The 15,760-nt window shown below is 50.7% G+C and overlaps 1 protein-coding gene across 2 annotated transcripts; it reads left to right on the forward strand.

Moving 5' to 3' along the window:
* Nucleotides 1–3,729: 3,729 nt before the first annotated feature.
* LOC103622896 (gallinacin-5-like) lies at nucleotides 3,730–11,929 on the forward strand. 2 transcript variants are annotated; one of them, XM_017745099.1, is made up of 5 exons: nucleotides 3,730–3,828; nucleotides 4,565–4,651; nucleotides 10,777–10,863; nucleotides 11,448–11,574; nucleotides 11,722–11,929. In XM_017745099.1, exons 2-5 carry the CDS (start codon nucleotides 4,594–4,596, stop codon nucleotides 11,735–11,737), a joined length of 288 nt encoding a protein of 95 aa, XP_017600588.1. In that variant the 5' UTR covers nucleotides 3,730–3,828; nucleotides 4,565–4,593; the 3' UTR covers nucleotides 11,738–11,929. The 2 variants fall into 2 exon arrangements, with proteins under 2 accessions (XP_017600588.1, XP_017600587.1); XM_017745098.1 differs by lacking the exons at nucleotides 3,730–3,828; nucleotides 4,565–4,651 and adding an exon at nucleotides 10,314–10,481.
* Nucleotides 11,930–15,760: the final 3,831 nt, after the last annotated feature.

Consider the following 15,760-nt stretch of genomic DNA (forward strand, 5'->3'; position numbering starts at 1 on the left):
CCCGGCCTCCCCGGCCTCCCCGGGCACCTCCCCAGTCCCCCCTCCCCGGGCAGTGTGACATCACGGTGCTTGCGTCACCCTCGGGGGCTTGGGGACACAGAGACCGACGGGGCTTCACCAGCCCGAGACCCCTGGAGCTACTGTGCGCTGCCACCAGCCCGTCCCGCTATCCCCCAAATTGTCGTGCACCGGCACAAGCCCGCTCCGGCGTCCCCCGGGTTCTTGTGCGGTGGGCACGAGCCCATCCTGATGTGCCCCGGGTTCTTCAGAACTGGCACAAGCCCACCCCACTGTTCCCCGGGTTCTTGTGCACTGGCACAAGCCCACCCTCGTGTCCCCCAAGTTGTTGTGCGCTGGGACGAGCCCACCCCGATGTCCCCCGTGGGACGGCCGTGATGTCCCTGTGCCGCAGGGATGAGCACTAGGTGGCAGCTGGGACATGCCGTGCACAGAGCCATAAATTAATCCCGTTCCTTTCCCGCCCTACCACAGAGATGAGGCCGTTGTGAAATGGGATCCCGAGCGTCGGAGGTTGCAGGGGACCTCTTGTGTGCATTTGCTTTTTATCCCGAATTCCAGCCCTGCAGCCTCCATGCCTGATGGTTTTTAGAAAATAAATCCCCAGCAGGTCGCTACAGGAAAAGCCACGAAGAGGGGTTTAATTAAGTCAAAATATCACTGATGGTTTTGGTGGTTTTCACAAAATGCTACAGGAAGCTCCCAAAACTTTGTACATCAGCTGAGCTGTTGGATGTACCTGTGTTCAGGGGCTTACATATATTTATTGTTGGTTTTTTAAATTTTATTGAGGTTTTTTTGCAACTGGCAAGAAAGCCCAGGCTCTGCTGTGTAACAGGCGCCACCAAACTGCTCAGAAATGTCCTTGCCTGGTTGTCCCTACTCGTGGGAGCATCCCCAGGCTCTCTGTCAGTCTCCAGCACTGCTTTTCACCAGGAACTTGGCATCTTTGCAGCCTCAACTCCGTCTGGTTGGGTTTGGGGGCCCTTTGGGTGTAAAGGACAACGTGCTTTCCCTCCTGTCCCACTGCCATGCCCGTATTTGTGTTTCATTAATTAATGATGTTGAGCTCCTGGGCCCAGCTCCAGCGAAGCATTTTAATAAAGTCAGGGGTGTAATTAGGGCTCTGGAGCCAAGGGAAGCTCAGCCTTGGCTGCCTCTGTCCTCCACAGCAGCAAATACCACGTGGCCCATTCCTAGAAAATCCAATTTTTAGCATACAAAGCACAACTCAGCCTCTAATGGGCACCAAAGCCCCTTCCAGAGCTGAGAGTGGGAAGTAGAAGAACCATTTTTGCAAATTCAGCAGTGAGAAAGCTGCCAGGGTCCATGCAGGCACAGTGTGACCCTTCTTGTCACCCACAGGAGATGTGTGAACCTCATCACCTCATCCCCTCCTGTCCCCCAGCACCGTCATTCCCACCCTGAGGTGTCTCAGCTGTCTTTCCTCGGTCTCTTCTCCTGTGTTCCGAGCCAGGAATAAATCCTGTGCCATCATCACCCTGGAACTACACCAGGCAGAGAAGGAGAAAGCCAGAAGGCCTTCCAGAAGAAATTCCCAGAGCTAGCCACCCTCCCCAGTTTCTCTGCCAGCTTCCAGTTGCTCTGGCTGCCTGCCAGCCACCGGTTTGGCTGCACTTTTCTCTGCTGGATTTCAGCACCCAGGAGCCTCTTTTACTAAGAAACTCCTCAGGTCTCCAACAAAGCTACATCCTGGAGAAGAGAAGGCTCTGGGAACACCTCAGAGCCCCTTCCAGTGCCTAAAGGGGCTCCAGGAGAGCTGGAGAGGGACTTGGGACAAGGCATGGAGGGACAGGACACAGGGAATGGCTTCCCACTGCCAGAGGGCAGGGATAGATGGGATATTGGGAAGGAATTGTTGGCTGTGAGGGGGGTGAGGCCCTGGCCCAGGGTGCCTAGAGAAGCTGTGGCTGCCCCTGGATCCCTGGAAGCATCCAAGGCCAGGTTGGACAGGGCTTGGAGGAATCTGATCTGGTGGAAAGTGTCCCTGCCCATGGCTCCAGCCCTTGGAGCATCTCCACGGCCTCCTCTGGACTCTCTCCAGCAGCTCCAAGGCTTTCTTGTGTTGGAGATGCCCAGATCTGGGCTCAGTGCTCCAGGTGAGCTGCCCACAGGTGACATCACACAGACCCAGCTGTCCATCACAGTGCTGAGCCCCTTTCCAGCCCAGATGTTTGGCTGCACATCTGTCAGCAAACACCTCACAACACCTCAGGGAAGGGTTTCAGCAACAGCCCCGCCCTGATGGACCCGAGGACCAGAGCACATCTTCTGCAGGTCCTTCCCTTGCCTGAGGTGATGCAGCAGAGCAGCTCTGACAGGTGATTGTGGATAATGCCAGGAGATGCAGAGATTATATTTTTCCTCTGTAAAATGTACATTTTTCTTGCTGTACAATGGCGATTCTCAGAACAGCTGGTCCTGGCACCCACCAGAGCATTTGCCTTCCCGGATTAGGTGCAAAGGACCCAGTTCCAAAGCTGTTTGTGGGAGCTGCTCTGTAAAAGTGACCACAGCACAATTATATTTAACCACGTTGTGGGACCTAATACTTTCAACATGTGAGTATTTAACCTCAAAAAAAGCAAAAATGAGGAAAGAAAAGCACCCAAAGGAGCAGCCCAGAGAGACAAGAAGCCTCCGGGCAGCCTGAAAGATGCTGAAAAGGCTGTGCTCGAAACCTCAGTGAAATAGTTGCTTTGACTGGGAGAGAAAACAAAGACATCTAAGAAAAATCCCCGCAGGGCATGAAGGGCGAGCCCAGGGAGGCTCTTGCAGGGGATGAGCTCAGCCGTGCTCCAGCAGCTGCCAGAGAACGGCAGCTCCCATGGAACGGGGCCGGCCGGATTCAAGTAGCAAAGAGGGATAAAAAGACGGTGAAGACCCCTTTGCAACCGGAATTTATAGAAATGTCTGTAAATGAGTGGAAAGCAGGGAGCCGTTGGAGGAATCCTTGGTGAGAAAGGAGGATGCTTAAGAGTGCTGTGCTCAGAGAACTCTTCTGTCCCTAGCAAGAGAGTAAAGATTATAATAAAACCAAAATTGCTGGGCATGGGCTGTAAAAATTTCCACGAATAGATATGGCATAAAATATCTTACGTGCCAGGCAGGTAACCCAGTAATGAAAATGATTTGGTGCAGAAATTTGAAAAAAAACAAACCACTTTTTCCTTTTTTATTCATAACACTTAGGGTTTTCCTCTCTCACTTTTTTCCCTACCATTTCCTAGTGCAGATCTTTTCCACGTTCTTGATTGTGCCTTCCAACAGCAGCAATGATGTAGAAATAATCACAGCTCACTAACCCTCTTCCTAAATTTCCAAGGAAGAACTACCTTCCTGTTTAACGTAGGTTTGGTGGGTTTGATTTTAACATCATTCCAGCTGAAGGGGGTTTTTTTTGGCTATGGTGATACATTGTTCATGTTTGTAAGGAAATATAAAACCTCTGAAACTAGATGGAAACAGACCTTGAGTGAGCTGCTGTGCCCAAAGGGTTGCTCAGAGGGAGGTGGCCCAAGGTGGTTTTTCTCATCTCAACACATTTCCTGAGGCGATGCTGCAATGGTTTGAAAGCCAAACTTCGGTTCCTCTTAGGAGGACGACAGCAAAGAGGATTCATTGGGCGTCCCCAGAGCTCCCCAAAACCTCACTGGCCACCAGAAGGCTGTGGAGGTCAAACATCCCTCACCACCCTCCAGAAACAGCACAAACCCACGCTCTGCTCCTTCATCCGGGAGGTTGACACAGATCCTGGGACTGTTCCAGCCTAGAGCCTCCTCCTACCTGGTAATGACCAAAATATGCTCATTATTCAGCCCCTCTTAAAAGGTTTTGTCCTTCTTAAATGGGCTGGAGACTTCATATCTTTCATGTTTATCTGCATTTTGGTTTATAGCCTTAACTGTGCAGTGACTCCAGTCTGACACGAGCCAGTTCTGGAGGTGTCAAATGTTGATAAGGGAGAAGAGCTTTCATTGGCTGCAGGAAATGCAGATACTCAAAAAATTTATCCTGGAAATCATGTAATTCTTGAGCTGAAGAAAAAGCAACAGCTTCTAAGCAGGAATAAGGAGAAGTTGGATTTTGATTTAATTGCGAAGGAACTTTGTCTGCTCTCTTTTTATTAGACAAACTTGAGAACACTCATGGGTTTGTTTTACATAAATCTAGCAAAAATTGTCTCATTTTCCTTTCTGAATTAACAGCTTTAACTTCCATAAGGCAAATCAAATTTATTGCAATGCATTGCAAAGTATTGAGAAATCAAGGATAAATACCTGGTTACTTGATGCATTACTTACAAGGGGGTTTAAAATTGAAATTTTTGCATGGAAGTTTTATTCCTGTGCCATGATCCTATGTGTGCTCCAGGAAAACCTTGGGACAATAGACATTATCATGACAAAAATGTGTGATAACTTCTTTTAGGTAACTGCCAGGTCTTGAAGAACATTTCTCCATGTCCCTTCTGGGACTGGAGGGACAAACCTCTAACCAATGTCCTGGTCTCCTTTCTCTGCAGTGACCTGAGTTCCCAGCCCACTGTCTGCCATGAAAATCCTTCCTTTTCTCCTTGTTTTCCTTTTGGTGGCATTCCACGGAGCTGCAGGTAAGATGTAAATGAAGGTGAGGGACCAAAGAGAAGATGTTGGTGTCTTGCAAAGGTCTCCTGTCCCCTTTGGAATGTGGCCAAGCTGCCTCCTGCAAAGAATCCTCACACAAATCATTCAAAACTTGTTGGCAGATTACAGATGAAATTAGCAGACAAATACTCCAAGTATCACTTTGAAAGCATGAGGGGCAACCCCAAAATTACCATTCAGCACCAACATTTTCCCTGTTAAACCCTGCAGGATTGTCCTTAAATCACTTTCCCTCTGAGTCACACAACAAACAAATTAAATCATAATCAAATATTGTTAAAGCACACAGAAAAAATAAAAAGGAATCTGGTCCCATGTTCTTCAACTATCCTTTGCTTTAGGAGCTGGGACATGGGGTAGAAAGGCACAAAATCATGAGTTAAGGCTTAAATGCTACTGGCAGCATCTCCTTGGTGGAGAAACCTGTTCAGCCATAAGGGGTGGTGTAGGCTGTGCCTGTTGGGGGGCTGCAGATGCGTCTGGAACCCCAAACCAACTCTATTGTCCAGAAAAAGGGATTGTATTTTAATATCAGCCCTGAAAATGGCATGGCTACGTTTGCAGGGCACTCTGTGCACAAACAAGGGCTGGTGGAGTTCTGATCTCTGTGGGAACAGGGTGGAAAGCATCCTCTGGGGAAGTAAGGATGGGAAAAGACTGTGATGAATTGCAGAAGAGTAGAAATGTGGGAGAAGTGTCACATATATCCCTGGAGAGATTTAAAATATGTGTGGATGTGACACTTGGGGACATGGGTTAGTGGTGGACTTGGGAGTGCTGGGTTAACAATTGGACTTGATGATCTTAAAGGTCTTTCCCAACCTAAATGAGTTTGTGATTCTATGATTCTGTGTGGTTGTCTGATCTTATTCTTGCCTGTGCCCCTGCTTATGGCACTTCCCAGAGGCAGTTCACTGGGCAGAGTTCCTCTGGTCTGTTTTATGTCCTTATTTAACACACAGTGCATGTTTGGGCTGTTTTCAGTAGGATCTTCTGGGTATGTTAAAGCAAGAAATTTATCTGTATCTGGGAAAAAAGTGTTTCTGAGAGCTCAGAGTGCTCACAGTCACCTCTGCAGTGCCCCACAGACAGATAGTTTGAGACCAGGAGTGTTTTATTCACCCTTCCAAGAACTCCTTTATTTCTCCCTGGGATTTTCTGGGTGTGCATGTATCACTCCACTCACATGCTGGGAATCCAGCACACCAGGGATGTGCAGGATGCACTGTGCATATGTAATATCCATTATCTCTCTGCTGGAACGAGCTCCCCGTCTCTGAATACGCTGAGCTTAGCGTTGTTCCATGGATGAGCTGGAAACTGGAATTAATTGGTTCATGTGCACTCAGTCAGGTGCATCCAGAACACATCAGCTGCCAGGATACATCTTTATTAATTGACCAAGCAGGGCCAGGAAACCTCCTGCCTAATTGCTAGTCTGCTCCCTGGGGTTGTTTTGATCCTTGACAATTAGCACTTCCACGGATAAAAGCTGTTCTGGGAATAGCACAGAAGGCAGTTTGAACGCGGGTATCCTATTTTAGCAGGGAATTCAGTTTAGCCACGTAGGTAACAGCAATTCCAGGCTGTTCAGAACCAGAGGGTAATGCCTGGTGTGCAGGGTTTGGTGGCATGGAAGTGTTGTTCTGCAGGGATTGATTAACTTATCCATGTCTGGGAGCCATCCCTGCGGACTTCTGGACACCAGGACCTGTTTGAGACATGGGTGAAATGTATAAGGAGGGAAACAGCCAAATCTATACAACCATGGAATCAGGGAATGGTTTGGGTTGGAAAGGACCTTAAGGATCATCTCGTTTCATCCTCCTGCCATGGGCAGGGACACCTTCCACTAGCTCAGGTTGATCCAAGCCCTGTCCAACCTGGCCTTGGACACTTCCAGGGATAGGACAGCCACAGCTTCTCTGGCCAACCTGTGCCAGGGCCTCCCCACCTCCAAAATAAAGAAATTTCTTCCTAAAACCTAATCTAAATATCTCCTCTTTTAGTTTAAAACCATTCCCCTCTGTCCTATCACTGTCTGTTTACATTAAAAGTCTCTTACCCTCTTTTTTATATAAATGGGACCCTCCCAGATGAGCTGGTGCATCTCTCCTGAACTTCGACCTACAAGGTTTTAAGAGCTGCTAAGTGCCCACTTACTGTTTTCTATCAGCTCTCTGATGCTCGTCCCTAAAATCTGGGTTCCTAAGGGAGTCCTGGGCTTGGAGACACATCAGAAGAAGGAATTAAAGCATTTGCTTGGTTGTTCCACCCACAGACCTCCTCCTCTGAGGAGGAACTGTCATGACTTTGTCAGCTCACAGGGATTAAGCAAAATGCAAATCCCTACCAGAAATAAAATGTCTCCCATTTTTGTTTATTTGTTGGTTTATTTGTTCTTTTTTAAGGTAGAAGCTTGGCAAGACCCAGGAGACCTTACATGGAGTGTGGATATCGTGGGACTTTCTGCCACAGGGGGAAATGCCCTCGTGGCAACGATTACTTGGGGTCATGTCGTTTTGGGTATAATTGCTGCAGATGGTAAGTTTAGGATTTATCTGGGGCAAAGACGACTTCCCAAATTATCATTTGAATCCCAAGTAGCAGGATTTTTCTCAAAATCATAATTCTGGAAACCCTGGAATATTCTTTCCTCTGTGCAGGTTGTAGTGTGGCTGGTGGCGGATAATCTCCGGGAATGATCACTCTTGACACTGTTGGATTCAAGGAGTTGTTGGACCAGCCACCAAGGATTTGCCATTCTCTTTTCAATAAAAGCAAGATCTTGGGAGGTTGCATGGCTGCCCTGTGTGGTGTTGTCATTCATTTTCAATAGTAGTTCATTTCTCAAGTCTTATTTCCACTTAGAATTTTAAACAAGAATTCTGAAATCAATCTAAACTTGCCAGGAATGTGTAGTTCACTAAAATATTTTCCCCTCCTGGGCTGCTGATTGAGAGAGTGCTGGCAAGTTCTTCACACATGCCTGCTAGGGAATTCTCTGTTGTGACTATAACTGGGATCAGTCACCATTTCCACTGGGAGCACAAAAGTCTTCTCCAGTGTGATGCTTCACAGCACCTCTGCTCTGAAAACTTGGGGCTCCCATCTCCTCAGAGCTTTCAGACCAGGGAACAGCATTTTATTTTATTATAGGAACTAAAGGCGCACCAAACAGGACAAATTGGTAATTTGAAGTGCGATTTTACCCTTGGTTTTTCTGTCTGATGTAAATTTGGAGTGAATCTGCAAAATTTGTATCAGCTGCAGTAGCAAATCAGGAGGTCAGGGTTAGACCTGTGACATTGCTTGAGGCAATTATAGAAACGTGCGAGGGGCCAATTCCTCGGTGACTTTGATCACTTCTCTTCTAAGAGATTTACCCTGTCCTGCCCTGGACCACAACAGAAACCTCAGAAGGTGCAGCTCCTGTCTCTGCAGCTGTTCCTGCACAGTCAGGAGCATCCTTGTGCTGACATGGAATCCTTGGTGCCCAGAGAAGCTGTGGCTGCCCCTTTCCTGGAAGTGTCCAAGGCCAGGTTGGATGGGGCTTGGAGCAACCTGGGATAGTGGAAGTTGTGGGGTTGATTGAGATGACCTTTAAGGTCCCTTCCAACGCAAACCATTCTGGGATTCTGTGAAGGGAGGAGCAGTAATGGTTGACTTTTTAAGGGAAGCAACCAACCCAAGTGCAAAGGACTGACTCAAAGCCCTGAGCTCCCCATTTGTTGCAGAGCATCTGCCCACCCCTCACAGAACCACAGAATCACAGAATGTTTAGGGTTGGAAGGCACCTCTGGAGACCACCCAGTCCAACCCCCCTGCCAAGGCAGGGTCACCTGGAGCAAGTGATACAGGGACACATCCAGGTGGGTTTGGAATGTCTCCAGACAGGGAACTCCACGGACTCCCTGGGCAGATGTTCCAGTGCTCTGACACCCTCAACATAAAGAATTTCTTCCTCATGTTGAGGTGGAACTTCTTGTGTTTTATTTTGTGACCATTGCTCCTCATCCTGTGGCTGGGCACTACAGAACAGTCTGTCACCATCCTCTGACACCCCTTGGAGATATTTATATGGATTGTTGAGACCCCCTCTCAGTATTCTCCAGACTGAACAGGCCCAGCTCCTGCAGTCTCTGGGCCTGCTCAAAGCAGAGGTTTCTGCAAATGGCTCTGCCACCATTGAAACCACAGCCTTGGGCAGGGCAGGAAGCTGGGCCAACAGCCTCCTCCCAGGGATCTCCCTGGAGGGAAACCTGAGGAAGTTGCCAAGTGGAGCCAAACCAGCAATTTACAGTTGATGTCCTAAGGAGGTTTTGCACAATCCACAGTAGGTGAGTGTTTCACAAACGGGAATGGCACAAGAATTTTGCTCAAAGAGTGAGGACTTTGCAGGGAGGGTTTAGCCCTTGTAATATTAGGTTAATCTGTCTGTGGCCAGCATCACTCAGAATCCAGTCTCATCATGCTTTTAGCTCACCACCACAAATATCTGTCCTTGCCTTTATGGCTGGGGAATGGCTTCAAGAGCCAGCTTAGAGCAACACAGGCTGAAACTCCCTAGGATCCATGCTGTGCATCTCCTCCCCGTTTCTTATCCCAATTCCATCTCCTCAACACTCTACATGTTTAAATTAATAGAATCAGAGAATCATAAAATGGTTTGGGTTTGAAAAGACCTTAAAATCATCTAGATCCAACTGCCCTGTCATGGGAAGGGACATCTTCCACTATCCCAGGTTGCTCCAAGCCCCATTCAACGTGGCCTTGGACACTTCCACTTCCACTTTAGCTGATGCATGTGCTAAAGAGCAACAGCACAGAGATGCAGCTAATTGCTACCTTAATGAAGCTCTGTAAGGAGCCTGAATACTGGCTGTAGCTGCTTCCAGTCCCTTGCCTCCTGGGGTTTTGATGCCAAGACAGCTCACTAGATATTAAAAAAAATTGGGGCATGGCCTTTTCCCCTTTTTCCTGGCTGTGTTTGTAGGATCAGGATTTCCTTCAGTGGTGAAGGAAATAAGAAGCTGTCCTGAGTGCTCTGACTACCACGGCAGAGTTGTAGTGATCCTCCTGGGTACAGATCTGCAAATACTTTGTACAATTTCCCTCACTGCGGAGTGAAAAAAGCAATGAAATATGGTGAGTTGTTGGAATCAAAGGAATATTCATGTATTGCCCAGAGGAGCTGTGGCTGCCCCATCCCTGGAAGTGTTCGAGGCCAGGTTGGATGGGGCTCTGAGCAACCTGCGATAGTGGAAGATGCCCCTGCCCACGGCAGGAGGATGAAACCTCCTGGTCCCTTCCAAACCAAATCATTGTGTGATTCCACAATTCATGTGACTGCTCAGTGAATTCGCATCATGCACGAGTGTGTTTTTAACATCCATCCACAAACACGTACCCATAACGCTTGATGAACCCGCAGCAACGCTGGGAACTGAATGAAGATGCACCATCAAACAATAAAGGGTTACACACAGCAAACTCCACCAAACAAAGCCACAATTAAAGCTTGTCCTTCCCGGGATTGCCGGTTGGATGGGGATGTCACCCCAAGTGGCGTCTTCCCGGCTATTTTCAAGCGAAGCATAGAGAGCACGCTTCCCGTGGGGGGAGGAGGACAGAGCTCCTTTGTATGGTGAAAGCTGATGGTTTGCCAAGGCCTAACGAACAGGGATGCTGTGTGTGCGTCCCCAGAGGTGTCCAGCAAACCGCAGCACCGAGCGGCCCTTACGCAAGACGGGATGACACAAGATCCTGGGCTGGAGGCCTGGGAATCCTTCTCAGGTGTCAGAGGAGGAAAGCTCTGCTTGTTTTTCTCTGCCAGGGGAAGAAACAGAAAAAGGAGCTTTGGGGCTGGGCATTTTGAGGACTCAGCCCTCCCAAGGGACATTGTGCCACGTGGAGAGACCAAACTGCTGCTGCTGGTGCCAGGAAGCTCCGACCCTGGGCTGCCGAGTGCATCCTCCCAGCAGTGACTGGTCACCATCCCCTCTCCTCAGTTTTGTCCCCGTGCAGGTGCTACACGACCTGCAGGAAAGGACCCTTCCATTCACCTCTGCCTCCTTTCTCTTCTCCCCAGAGCTGCGACCCTGCCGGCCACTCCCAGGCATGCGGCTCCTGCCTGTCCTCTGTGCTCTGCTCCTCCTGATGCTCCAGGGAGTGAGAGGTAAGAAATGTGGGGGGGTTGTCCTTTGTCAGTGTTTTTGTAGGGAGGATTTGCCAGCTGAGCTGGTGAGGCACGTGTAAGTTGTGCTGGTAGCTGTGCCATCCTCCCTGGCGTCTCTCTCACCCCACAGCTTTAAGGAGAGACTCCAACTGCAGGTTCTGCTGTTGGGACCAGAGCTGGGGCATAGTACTAAAGCCCTCATCCTTCCCAAACTGGGATTTGCTCCCTCTCCATGCCTCCTGACCCTTGTCTTTCTGAGTCAGCAGCACAGGGCACAGCAGCCCTGCTGGAGAGGAGGAGGAGAAGGAGGAGGGAGGAAGGGAAATCCTGCTTCCACCTTCGGAGTTCTCCCTTGGTCCAGGAGGGAGGCAGCAGGCACGATGGAGACCTCTCCAGGAGCCTGCTTAGGGGTGTAGTGAGTGTCTCCCATCCAAGTGCTGTAAACTCACCTCGATTTCTGCTGCACACACCTGCTCAGCATTCGTGGCAGAGGACAAGCAGGGCTGGGCTAACGCTGGCCACGCAGGGAGCAGGGGCTGTGCTCAGCATCTCGGCTGAAAGTCTCCTCTCTCCGTGCCCTGCAGGGCTGTCCCCGGGCCGAGCATCAGCCCAGGACTGCGAGCGCCGCGGGGGATTCTGCTCCCACCGCTCCTGCCCGCCGGGGATCGGCCGCGTCGGCCTCTGCTCCGAGCAGGAATTCTGCTGTCGGATGTAAGTTTAGGTCTGCCCGGAGGGCTCAGGTTGCTGCCTGTTGGGGAAGAAGAAAGGGGAATATGCAGCCCAGGGGGACAGGGACATTCCTGAGCCCTCGCTGCTGCCCTGGCTGGGACAGGCACTGCCAGACCTTTCCTCCCGCAGGCGGTGGTATCCCTGATGGGCTCCTGGACCCCCGAGCAGGACACCAGCCCGTGCCCTCGCTGCATGGTGGTGACGATGCTGCCTGGAGGCACCAAGGACTGCCAGGGGCAGCAGCAACCCTGGACAGCCAGACCTTGATCCCGTGGGAATCCCTTGTCCCAGTGTCCCCAATACAAGGTGGTGGTCATTCCCGCTGCCAAGATGTGTGTCCTGGGTGTGCATCTCTTTCCTCTAAAGGGCAGAGAGGACGGGGGGAATTCCTGACAGACATGGACACACAAACACTGTCCCACTACCCACCCTCTCTCTGTGCTGGCTTCAGCCACACCAGCATCTCCACCCCTGGTGGGAGGGAGGACACATGTGACACTCACAGGGACCAGCCTTTTGGCTCAGCGAGGGGACCCCAGCACTGCACACTCAGGGTTAGGGATGGGGGTTTCTACGACACCCCTAATTTCAGTGGGGACCTGCTGGTTGTCCACTGGCTCCCAAGCTGGGCCAGGAGTCCTCGTGGGGCTGTTCTATGGGACACATACTGCTGTGATGTCCTTGGGTCCCTCCCCAGCTGTGGGGCCTGGGTGGGGGGCACCAAGGGGTTGTTGTGGGGTCCAGGGGTGTCTGAGGGGTGGGAGAAGTCATTCTGCTCCAGAGGGACTGATGGCTGTGCCATGGGGCTTCTCAGGAGCTTGGGATTGAGTTGGGCGTCAGTGCTGGGAGGGTTCAAGACCTGGGGTAGGGGTGGGGGGCTCAGTTAGGAGCCCAGGTAGGTGGATGATCCTTGTGGCAGATGCAGCATGCTCAGCTCAGGGGTGCCATGGGGGTGGCCCCTGCACTGCCATGGGGCAGTGACCTTGGGCCTGCAGGGACAGGGGACACCCACTGCCCCCCTCCATGGAGCAGGGCAGCCAGGGGGTAGAGCAGCCTCTGCTGGGGCATTGGGCATTGCTGTAGGTACAGAGAAGGCCAGATCAGGATGCCAGATATGGGTCCAACTCTGAGTCTGGGTCAGCAAGGCCAAGCTGCAGCTCTGATGGGGTCGAGCACAAGATGCCCAGGTCAGAGCAGCTCCCCTGGGCAGGGTTGGCCCCAGCTGTGGCCTCCCTGCAGTGGGGACCAAAAGCCCTTTCCACACCTGGCTGTGCTGGCCCTGGGCTGGTCCTGAGAATGGTTCCAAACCTCCATGAGTGAGGATATTCCAAGGTCCTTACACACACAAAGACCCATCAATAGACACCCAATTCTACTTCTATGGGTTGATGTTCAAGGGATGTCCCCATCATGTATCAAATCTGTGTTGGACGGGGCTTGGAGCATCCTGGGATAGTGGAAGGTGTCCCTGCTCATGGCAGGGGTGGAATGAGGGAATCTCTAAGGTTGCTTCCAAACCATTCCAGGATTCCATGCATGTCTCTGAGAGATGACACCAGATCCTGTGTCCCTGATTCATCCAACCTCAAGCCCCATTCTTCTCTCCAGGATCCAGCTCCAAGAGCTTTGGTCTCTCTGATCAATGGACCAGAGCTCTGCAGACACACCACAGACATTGTTTGGACAAAAAAGGGTTAGAAATAAAGTTTACTAGGAACATAGGACAGATAATGAGAAGCATGTAGGGCGTGGCCAGAAAGCAGCCATGGATACATTGCTTCTTTCTGTCTCATGACCTTTCCTCCATGAGACGCCTTGATCTTTATGTTGCTAAAACACCACAGAATTCCTATAAATCCAAAAACTCTCCTGATCAAGTCCACATCTCAAGGCCTGATAAGGCCCTAGTCACCTTCCTTCACTAATCTCCCATAGATTGCATATTTTTACGCAGCATTTTGCTGCTGTTGAACCACATTTGTGGATTTTGTACCAAGTAGGGCAGTTTTAAAAGTAGTGCATTCAGACAGAATGAGGTGAGGTATGGTCTCACCTGATTGCATTTCCTCTTTTCATTGTTTATCTGAGTAGACATCAGAAAGGCAACCCTAAGGTTATCACTTCCTGGCAGGTCAAATGCAAGTCCCCTTGGCAAGGATGAAGCTGTTCTTGTCACGTTAAAAGAGAAGGAAATCAAAATTTTTTGAATGTTTCTGTGCATCGCACAGTACGAGCTCACTAAGCAAACTGACGTGACCGGAAGAGACAGATATTTTATCAAAGAATCACAGAAGGCTTTGGGGACAAAGGGGCTTTTAAGGTCATCCAATTCCAACCCTCCTGCCATGGGCAGGGACACCTTCCACTATCCCAGATTGCTCCAAGCCCCATCCGACCTGGCCTTGGACACTTCCAGGGATCCAGGGACAGCCACGGCTTCTCTGGGCAACCTGTGCCAGGGCCTCACCCCCATCATAGGAAAGACTGGTTGGGACTGGTTCCTACTTCTGCCTGCACCCACCAGCCTGTTTTGCCCATCCCAGGCAGTTAATGCCAGGCAACCACAGCCCGGTGCCGCTGTGCCGCGGGTGTCACAAGAGGTGTTGCACGGGGACAACAGTGACGATTGCAACAGCCCCAGGAGGCACCTCAGCCGCTGCCATTGCATCAGAGAGGGATAAGGAGAAGCCCCAGCATCCCCACATGGATGGGTGGCTTTGTGATTGGCCAAGGGGAGATGTGTCAGCAAAAATCATTGAATGTCCCCATGGCTTGCAACGATATAAAATCAGAGCGTTTTGGCCAAAAAAGTGCTCCTTGGACCCAAGGGCCACTGGCCACAAGTGATTCCTGTTGGGTTTGTTGCTGCCTGAACACCAAGATCTTCATCAGGTAGGTGACTGTGGGGTCTCCTGGAAAAGGATCAGATGAGGGAATGGATTTCCTAGAGACTGAAACATCATGAAATGCTCCTGAGGTTGGCAGGGTATCACAGACCGAAGAATTGTTTTTAAGAGGAAAGTAGAGGAATCATCTTCTGCTGTGGCTGGAAGCAGCCCCTCTGCAGTGTGGTGAATCACAGAGCCCAGGCTCCTGCCCCACCTGGGGTCCTGCATGTCCCCATTGCCTTGGTGTCCCCTCTGCAGCCCTGTGAAGAGCCGCGAGAGGCAGCAGCCATGAAGATCCTGTTCCTGCTCTTCCCCCTGATCCTCCTGCTGGTGCAGGGTGCTGCAGGTGAGAGGGGAAGAGGGGAGATGGGGACAGGTGTGATCCTCCACTACTGGGGTTTTCCATGTCCTGAGATGTGGGATTAGTGGGAGTGATGCAAAGGTAAGGGGGGATTGAGGTGTTTGTCCAGTGGTTGTTCAACAGGACACAGACTTGGAGTGGAGAGAGACCATGGAAGTAGAATCCTGGTTTCTTTTGTGGGTCAGGAAGGGGTTTGGTTTCAGGCTTCCACCCTGCACCCAGCTGTTGCTGTTTGGGTGCCTCTGGATGTTCTTTTGCCCTGTATGTGATCTTTGCTGTGGGGAGGTTGGAGCTGAGCCCATCCACTGGCCAGAAATGCACAAACAGCATCAGCCTTTTGCAACCACACACTGCTCTCCCAGATGATTGATTTAATTGTTCTGTGTTTCTTTCCCCATGGAAACCCAAAATGCAGCTGGATGCAGGCAAAGAGGGGGATACTGCACTTACGGGAGATGCCAGTTCCCTGCAAGACCCATTGGAAGATGCACACTGTACAGTGTGTGCTGCAAGAGATAAGGTCTGGAATCCTGGCAGAGGAAAGAATTTCCTCCTTTGTTCACAACGAAATGTATTGCAAATTTATTTCCTGTTAATGTCTGATAAAGAACCTCCTGTTTCATTCCTTGTGGGAAAGATGCCCAAGACGGGAGGGAAAAATCCTTCTGGGTATGATCTGCCTTGAGTGGGGCTGCAGCATCCCCAGGACAGCCAGGGCCTCCCCACTCTCCTCCAGCTACAGGAGGCTCATTCAGGCTCTGCAGAGGACTCACCAAAGCCACCAAAGAGTGAAACACTCCCTGTCCTTGGGCAGCACCGAGAACATGATCCAGGTTTTGCTGCATCTGCACACACTCGGAGCCAGGGCTGCCAGCACTGACATAGCCCAGGTCCAACCTGTCTGCACCAAGGACTGCCG

The sequence above is a fragment of the Corvus brachyrhynchos genome, unplaced genomic scaffold (genome assembly GCF_000691975.1).
Source record: "Corvus brachyrhynchos isolate BGI_N302 unplaced genomic scaffold, ASM69197v1 scaffold116, whole genome shotgun sequence".
Lineage (NCBI taxonomy): Eukaryota > Metazoa > Chordata > Aves > Passeriformes > Corvidae > Corvus > Corvus brachyrhynchos.

Coding starts and splice junctions, on each gene's coding strand:
- LOC103622896 (XM_017745098.1), top strand. CDS start 10,343: ATGGTTTGCCAAGGCCTAACGAACAGGGATGCTGTGTGTGCGTCCCCA. Junction 10,482..10,776: donor GGCCTGGGAATCCTTCTCAG/GTGTCAGAGGAG, acceptor TCTTCTCCCCAG/AGCTGCGACCCTGCCGGCCA. Junction 10,864..11,447: donor GATGCTCCAGGGAGTGAGAG/GTAAGAAATGTG, acceptor CGTGCCCTGCAG/GGCTGTCCCCGGGCCGAGCA.